Raw genomic sequence first — 8,955 nt, 5'->3', positions numbered from 1 at the left:
AAAAAACAAAAAAACTAGCATTGGATGGGATAGCAGCATACACACATGTCACATAGGCTAGGCAAGCTTTATTAGTTCAGTTAATTGCTCGTGGGGCTTAGAAGTTCCTTCAGTTGAGTTGATTCCTCCTGTAAGAACTAATAAACCCTATGACTAGTTTTAAGGGAATAGGACATCACGGTTTTATAACCAAAATGTCGGCCAAAAAAACCCCTTTAAAAACAAGTTCCTTTACTTTAACTAATCGCAAGTTTCGGTTTTTTTGAAACCTAGCGCTGGAAATTACAGTATAGGACAGTTTTGGACCAGGGTTCGGGAAACAATTTTTGAGGAAGAGGAAGTAAATCATTTTCATTATCATATGAGAAGGAAACGTCCCATTGACAGTATCGTATACATATATTTAACAAATATAACTATATTTTGAGAAATTTAAAAAAAATTATTTCCTTCTTCCAAAGAATTGAGAATGATTTTTGTCAAGAAACGAAGTCGTCTTTTCCAAACCTTGTTTTGGACATAAAGAGACCAAACCGGCCATTTGGGCCTTGGCCTCTCAAAAGCACACACCTGTGACCCACCCACGCATGCCTCTTTCTTTTGTGCCCAACCAGCCCCTGCCCGGCCAGGTATGATGCATCCTCTCGATCAAGACAAGACACCTCTCCTTCTTTTGTCCTTCTAGGCATATCTTCCTCCTTTTCTGCTTCTGCTTCTGCTTCGTCTTTTCTGTGGCGCGTTTTGTTTATAATCCTCCTCATCCTTTGTTGTTACCGGTTCTTGTTGTCGTTACCATTCTCTCAACCTCACAACCTTTCCTCAGGTGAGAGCCTCACCTCTGCATCAGTTGTATTCAGTTCAGAAAAATTTTCCATTGATTCATTGCATCAATGTTCATTCTAGTCTGCCATTCATTTGCTATTAGATTGTGGCTATCCGTATTCCAACGTCTGGATCGTTAATGTTTCTATTATGGCACCCTGAGATACATGAGCTTGATGTTTTTCAAAGCTGTTCGCATTTCCCAATTTGTTTGTGAGCATGTTTCTTTTACTGGACTTGGAATTCTGCGTTTGGACTTTGTTTTTCCTTAGAATCTGAACGAATTTGAGAAATTTGAGTGCTGCTCGTTGAATAGGTTATAGTGCTGCAAAATGACCTGGTACTCGTGGTGGACGGGAAGGGTTGGAGAAGGATCGGTAAGGCCATCTTTGCACTGGAGCTGATAGTTGTTTTCTCTCATTCAGGGGTATTTTGATGTGGTTCTTTCTGCAAAGCATTCGGTCTCTATATGCATAAATTTATGTATGTTTCGACAAACTTTTTGAAAGTTGTTGAAATCTGGTATGTATTTTTTTGGAGAGACATTTTTGAGCTTATATTGAACTGATTGCCTTGCATGGGAATTTGGAGGTGTTCGTGCTACCAAAATTTAAGTTGATTACGTTGCCTGAAGTTATGCAACTCTTTGTGTCCCATTTGGAAGGTCTTCCCATGAATTCGGAAGTCCTTAAATAAGTCGTCGTGTTTCTGTGTGTTGCTTAGGATGTGTTTCTCTGTAACTCCTCTATAATGGCCCCTTCTTGAAACGCCTGGATCGCCTATTTCAACTTAGTATTCGTTGCAGTGTTGCAACAGGTTTGTGCATATTGTTACCGATTAGCTTGTGCATTTTGATCAACTGGCCCTTCAAACCAGAGTAATTTGGACAATGTTTTCAACTGATTTGACTAGTACGATCGATTAGTTCTTTACGATATAGCCTTAGATTTGGCACTGAACTGATCGACTACAACGTATTGTGATTAAATTGTCCTTTGGACCGCGTTCTTAATTCAAGTTTTTGATAGACTGCAACTTGTAAGGTTTTAAGTGGTTGTAATGTAATGGCAGTGGAGAAGGCTTTCTTGGCTTGCTTGCTTTTGTAAATCACTGAATTGAATTGACTGACCATCATACATGGACGTTTCAATGGCTGGTCATGCATGCAGTTCCACCAAATGTCCTCATACCTTGGTTTCATAGGACTGTGTGATTTGATCCAAGACGATCAGCTCACAGTCTGCAGCACAGGCATTTGAGTTTTTGCAGTAACTTTGAGGTTCACATAGCTGATAAACCTTTGCCTGCAAACATGACTGTGTTTTGTGAGATTTTGTACAGAATAGAAAGAAAAGCGATGGACTGAAGGTTGCTTTGGTCGTTGGTGTTACTGGTATTGTGGGGAGTTGTCTTGCTAAAATCTTACCCCAACCTGATACACCGGCAGGGCCCTGGAAAGTCTATGGCATTGCTCGGAGGCCTCGACCAGTCTGGCTTACTGACTCTGCAGTTGAATATGTGCAGTGCGATGTCCTGGATGAAGCTGATGCTTCAACCAAAATATCCCCTTTGAAAGATGTGACCCATCTTTTCTGGATTGTCTGGGTGAGCAGAAGCACAGAAGAAGAAAATTGCCGGGATAATGGCAAGATGTTTCAAAATGTGTTGAATGTCCTCTTGGCTAATGCCCCCAATCTGCAGCACATTGTCTTACAGACTGGCGGAAAACACTATATTGGGCCCTTCAACTTAATAGGGAAGATACCCATGATCCATGAACCTCCATTCCGAGAGGGGGTGCCTCGCTTGCCAGTGACAAATTTTTATTATACCCTTGAAGACATCCTTTTTGAGACAGTAAATAAGAAAGAAGGCTTAACCTGGTCAGTTCACCGTCCAGATAACATTTTTGGTTTCTCCCCTGGGAGTTTGATGAACATCCTGGGCGGTATATCTGTGTATGCAACCATTTGTAAACATGAAGGCTTACCATTCCAGTATCCAGGAAATAATCTCACATGGGAACGGTTTTGGGATGCTTCTGATGCAGAATTGATTGCCGAACAGGAGATCTGGGCTTCTCTTGAGCCTAGTGGCCAGAATCAGGCTCTTAATATTACAAATGGAGATGTTTTCAAGTACAAGCAATTGTGGAGCCTCTTGGCAAGCAAATTTGGTCTGGAGGTTCCTCCTTACAACGGCCAACCTTTCAGTCTAGAGAAGATGATGGCGGACAAGGGGCCTGTTTGGGATGCAATCGTGAAAGAGCACGACTTACTTCCTACCAAGCTCGAAGAAGTAGGAAGTTGGTGGTTCGTTGATATGTGTCTGAATGCACCACTGGTGGCGCTAGCAAGCATGAATAAGAGCAAGGAATTAGGGTTTTTTGGTTTTCGTGATTCGGAGAAATCAGCCCTTTATTGGGTGGATGAGATGAAGAAGAAGAAAATCATTCCTTGAATGAGGGACTACCTACTTGACTCCTGGTAAAACAAGGTGAACTTGTTCAGAGTATATGATGATATTGTCATCCATCTACGCGAGATGTCTATAGTAGGAATGAGATGTTATATTGAGAAGTATGATTTGCTCCGTCCACACGAGCATACATATGAGAGAATGACCCCCTTTATGTATATAAACTAGGTTGATACGTGTAGCTCAGTAAAGGAGTATGAAGTCCTATGTTCAGTTCTTGCCATCTATTTGCATAAAATTTCGACTACATGTTTCTTGGCATTCTTTCTTTGGTTAGTTTGGTATAGCCTTGGGCTCTTTTGATGCAGAAGCCACACGACCCAATGTTTGGAGAGATGTCTCTCCAAAATTTGTCAATTCAGGCTTTGATTGAAGCTCTTGAATAAATGGCCTTGTGTGCAATGATGATCTTTTTTCTTCTTAATAGTAATCTTAATAAAATCAATAAATAAAATCAATAAACAATAACAATATTTCAAAAACTAGATGAAATGAGAAAACATATTATATAGCATGTCGAAGAGTTGGTACAAATTTCTTTGTAATTAAATAATTATAGGTGTTATTTTCTCATTCATTCAAAATATATCTAGTTTGTTGAAGTTTAACGTTTTTTTAAAAAGTACGTTCGAAAGTTTGTTACACTCATTTTTGCCAAACGTTCAAAAGATTGTTTTTTAAATTTTCGTTTCATTACTATTTAATTATTAACTAATCAATTTATCTATTAATATTACAACTATTAATTATATGTTAACTATTATAAATACTATTGATATTAAAAAAGCGTATTTAATTTATTAATTACATATTAACTATTGCAAATACTATTGATATTACAAGTGTATCTAATTTGTTAACTACATTAGAATTATTAAAATTACTAATGAAAAGTAAGTAAATAATTATATTGACTAATTATAATAAACTAAAAAGATAGATAAAATTGTTTAAACTAATCTTTAAAAAAAACGAATGACAAAGATTTGAATCTAACCTTAATAAACTAAAAAAGTTGTTTAAACTAATCCTAAAAAGAATGATGAAGATTTAAATTTAATATTTTGTCTTGCAAATGCAATGATCGAGGAATTGATATACGCTTAAGTTCTTACATCACATAGTTGCACTTGTAATAAAAACATGGAAAATTATGGCCCTTAGAGGTTGGGTAACTAGTCTTCCCATAGAGTCACTACTTAGCTTTCTCACATGAAGATGTGTATTAATGAGTAAAGTAAGCATATTGACAAGTGATCATGTTTCATGCACATGTTAATAGCCCTTGTAATTGTGTTGGTCTCCTTAGTGTTGTAATAATTGTATTGGTCTCCTTTCAACGAATAGAAAAAGACGAGTACAATGGGCAAGATAATGTGTGGATGAATGAGCCAAATACGTCAATGCACTTTTATCTTTTGTCAACTTTGAAGAAGTGCTCAATGAAACTTTTTGTCAACTTCGGACAAGTGCTCAATGAACTACTTTAATCTTGAGTTACTTTGCCTTTTTTCCACCAAGTCGACAATATAATAAAGTGTTTTTTAACACCTCTAGCAATGATAATTGTCATCTACTATTTAAAGTATGTTATATGAACACCACCAATGATCATTGTCATCTACTATTTAAAGTATGTTATATGAACCTAGTAAAAGCTAGCCCTACATCAAGGTCCCAAAGTGATTTTCAACCCCTCTAGTCATACTCATTGCCATCTATCGTTTGAAGCACGGTACATTACATTACCCTAGTAATATCCAAGTATTGTCATATTTGAAGCATGGTATATTAGACTACTAATATCCAAGTGTTTTCATCTAATATTGAAGCATGGTATGCCAACTTAGTAATAACTAGCCCTTGAGAAATAAAATTGGCCCTTTGTACTAGTTTGCATATCCACTTTTGATAACTTTATGCTCCACTCTTGCAAATAACTTTATGCTTTCCCTTGTTCTTATTGCCCCTAATGAACTAGGGTCTAGGGTTAGTTTCTTTAGACTCTCTAAGAAAATATCATAGTTCTTCCATGGATTCTTAGTTTTGAGCTTAAATCAAAATTTTGGCAAGTCGTTATATTTACATGACTAAGATGCATTCAAGCATGAGCCTAGTATTAATATCTCTTTTGTTGCTTGGACTCTATGTAAGATGCATTTAATAAACCTAACATTCGTATCTATTATGTTGCTTGACATTTGTTTTTGGTGTGTTGTATCTTTTTCCATAAAAATGTAGTATGGCTAACAATATCACTTCAAATCATAGAATGACACTTGAGCAATGCTATTGGAAAGTGCCACTTTGTTGTCCTCAAAAAGTGGGAGTGGATATATGTTGCTCCTAGTGAGAAATACACTAGGGAATATGGCTTTATTGCTTTGAAGATTGAGTGTTGACATGCCTTGCTAAAGGATGCCAACTTGTTATTCACCCCTTTACCCTAATCCTCATCTATATGCAGACGTGTGTACAAACACATATGAACATAGTATTTACACCTACAGCACACAATTTTTGAAATTATTGTTATTATTAATAGGCACATATAAACATAATATCTATACATACATTGTCCCCCAATTTTTGAAAGTATTGTCCATTATACCATTGATGTATAATGTGCAAAACTATATAAATTAATTTATATGTCAGTGTATATTGCTACTCACAATTTTACTTGTAAAACCAATTATTATTACATTGCAACGGTTGATTATTAATAATGTGCCTTCTTTTTGTAAAATGTCTTTTTTAATTTACTTTGTTTAGTGCCTACTTTACTAATGTACCTAAGCATGTGCAAGTATATACTAATGTTAAGCATTGGGTATTTAGTTATCTTAATCCTCACTCGCTCATGTAGGATTTGAATTGTTCGTGGACTATCCAAGCATGCATTTTCAATAATTCAATGTTTGCCCATAAAGGCTCTCTTGAAAGCAATAATTGATTTTTATAGTGTGATGGTAAGTAATCATAAAAAGTTATTTTATCAACACCTCCACTTCTCCTAAGAACTATTCCAAACTAAGTGCTCCACACCTAGACTCTACTAGTGTAAGAATGGCTAGTGCTTCACACTCATGTTAGTAATAGTTAGGGTACTTCACATCCTAAGGCATGCTTCATACGGCAAGAGGGTTTATCCAAAGCAATTGTATTTGGTTTCTTTCTCTTCTTTTTTGTTCTCCTCTCTCTCTCTCTCTCTCTCTCTCTCTCTCTCTCTCTCTCTCTCTCTCTCTCTCTCTCTCTCTCTCTCTCTCTCTCTCTCTCTCTCTCTCCCACTTTTTTCTATTTACTTTCTCATTTCTTCTTCTTCTTCTTCTTCTTCTTCTATTGTATCCCCTACACACACACACACACACACACACACATTGTAACATTTTAAAAATTAATTATCCATAAATAATACATATGTATATACAATATACATATACATATAAATAAAAAATCTTTTCTATATATTATTTGAAGGTTTGGCTCTGGGATCAAGAACCAACCAAAAGACACCCAAGCCTGGCATAGGGAGGAGAAGTTTGGTATTCAAGAAATAAAGAGGGCTTTTTCTTGAAGAGAGTGGTGGCTATATTTATTCTCTATCAACTTGTAGAAATTACGGGCTGCACAGATTCAGAGCAAGTTATAGATAATACACAATAAATATAAGAAAAATAGACTTCTTTAATTCCAAAAAAAAAGATATAAAAATGGTTCTTTCCAACCGTGTGTTTCCATTGTGAAGCTTAGATGGCGATCTAGATAGATAATATGTGAAAAGCTTAAGGCTAGCTAGAAGAACTCTAATTGGGTGTATATTAGATTAATGATAGCTTGGAAGGGGTCTTCCTTTTAAATATTGGGATGATAGTCTAGTTGGCTTGTCCAATCATATTATGAATCTTCTCTAGGCGACTAAGGAATATTCTCTTTACTGTTGGGTCGATGATATTGGCCCCAGACCCTTATCAGGGGGCCACTAGTCATCTTGAGACCCCTTAGCCAAGGACTACTTTAGTGACCCCTATATCCTAAAATAGGGGTTCTTGATAACTCCCACCTCCCACAAAATGATTCATTATGCCTCGAGTTGCTAGTAACATAACTACTCTATCTAACCAAAAATGTTAGATCCACAAAGGTCACCTTTTTGCCACTTGATCACATACACCTCAACTAAGATATAAGTTAGGACCCATACTCACATATGCCTTCTCCTCATAATGGGAGCGTTACAACTTAGAGCACCATGGATCATTGATGGCACCTTCTGAGGGTAAAGTTTTGAGCATCTTAGTACTATTGGATCTTCATCTTGCACTCCAATATGCCATGACATCCTCCTTAACCATACTACTTCACATGCAACAAAACAAGCTGCCTTGTACTTTTCTTTAGTAGAAGATAATGCCATTGTTGGTTGTGTCTTATTGATCAAAGAGAAGATTTCCAAACCCAAAGAGAAGAAATTTCCAAAAAGTGACTTCTTGGAATCATTGTCACCTGCCCAATGTGAGCCACACTTTTCCACAAGAGAACTTTCAAAATTGTATGTGATATCATCATCAAGAGTTCTCTTCAAGTATTTTAGCACCCAAATTCTATATTTCTAATAACTTTCTCATGGTTTGTTTGAGAACCTACTCAAAATTGATATTTGTCTTAGTGTTGCACAAATAGATGAGGCTACCGACCAATCTCTTGTACCTCCCAATGTCTACTAGTACCGATATATCCTCAATGGATAGCTTCCCATTGACCTCCATAGGTGTAGCTATCTCCTTGAACTCGATCATGCCAAATGCTTTTAAGATTTCCCATGCATATGTCTTTTGAGAGAGATACTTTCTAGGCTCTTGCCAAACTTCAATTCCCAAATAATAGTGCTCATTTCAAACTCGAAGCTCAATGCCTTTTGAGTTTGATGGATCGTATATTCATAGTCATATATAATAAGAAGATTGTCCACATAAAGAAGAATCACTATCAACTTTTCACGATCCTTGTAAACATATAAGTTAACATTTGATGCACATTTATTAAAGTTTAAGCCTAATAAGAATTTTATCCCCTGGTATTATGCTCAAGGGGCTTGTTTTAGCCTGTACAATGCCTTCTTTAACTTACAAACTTCGTTCTTAGAATGGGGGCCTCAAATTATAGTGGATGGAGCCACATATACCTCCTCCTTGAGCCATTCAAGAATGCTCATTTAACATCCATTTGTACATTGGCTACTTCTTTTGAGTGGCCATTGTATGTACTCTGTGAATAGTGGTCATTTTGATAGTTGGAGTGAATGATCCTTGAAAATCAAATTATTTAAACTATGAAAATCCTTATGCAACTAATTTGGATTTGTACTTTTTAAAGCTACCATCAGCCTTGTATCTTACCTTCTAAATCCACTTGTTTTTCTTTTACAGTATGTGTGCATTTATGGTTGCTTTTAGAGTATGTACACATTCCATGAGCATGTTCAATCATTAAAATATCATATTATTTTATATATTTAACTGAAAATTAGAGAGAGAGAGAGAGAGAGAGAGAGAGAGAGAGAGAGAGAGACTCAATGCTGCACCCTCGTAAGGTGCCACTAATAACCCATGGTGCTCTAAGTTGTAAGGCCCCTATTATGAGGACAAGCCATGT

The 8,955-nt window shown here is 36.5% G+C and overlaps 1 protein-coding gene across 3 annotated transcripts; it reads left to right on the top strand.

The window, feature by feature from the left end:
* The first annotated feature begins 611 nt into the window (after positions 1–611).
* LOC148034076 ((S)-8-oxocitronellyl enol synthase ISY1-like) lies at positions 612–3,561 on the top strand. Of its 3 annotated transcripts, none has more exons than XM_087682071.1 (3): positions 612–629; positions 1,139–1,199; positions 2,164–3,561. In XM_087682071.1, the coding sequence occupies exons 2-3, from the start codon at positions 1,155–1,157 to the stop codon at positions 3,280–3,282; spliced, it is 1,164 nt and encodes a 387-aa protein (XP_087538197.1). In that variant the 5' UTR covers positions 612–629; positions 1,139–1,154; the 3' UTR covers positions 3,283–3,561. The 3 variants fall into 3 exon arrangements, with proteins under 3 accessions (XP_087538197.1, XP_087538196.1, XP_087538195.1); XM_087682070.1 differs by lacking the exon at positions 612–629 and adding an exon at positions 641–823 and having other exon boundaries at positions 926–1,199; XM_087682069.1 differs by lacking the exon at positions 612–629 and adding an exon at positions 642–823.
* The last annotated feature ends 5,394 nt before the right edge of the window (positions 3,562–8,955 follow it).

Source organism: Lygodium microphyllum, chromosome 7 (genome assembly GCF_053477565.2).
Source record: "Lygodium microphyllum isolate KBCC chromosome 7, Lygodium_microphyllum_v1.1.10, whole genome shotgun sequence".
NCBI lineage: Eukaryota > Viridiplantae > Streptophyta > Polypodiopsida > Schizaeales > Lygodiaceae > Lygodium > Lygodium microphyllum.
The sequence above is the reverse complement of the archived record's forward strand: the minus strand, read 5'-3'. Positions and strand labels throughout refer to the sequence as shown.

What these genes read in the sequence shown, in the direction of transcription:
- LOC148034076 (XM_087682071.1), top strand. Translation starts at nt 1,155, where the DNA reads ATGACCTGGTACTCGTGGTGGACGGGAAGGGTTGGAGAAGGATCG. An exon ending in GAAGGGTTGGAGAAGGATCG is followed by an intron (nt 1,200 to 2,163) that starts GTAAGGCCATCT and finishes GATTTTGTACAG; the next exon opens with AATAGAAAGAAAAGCGATGG.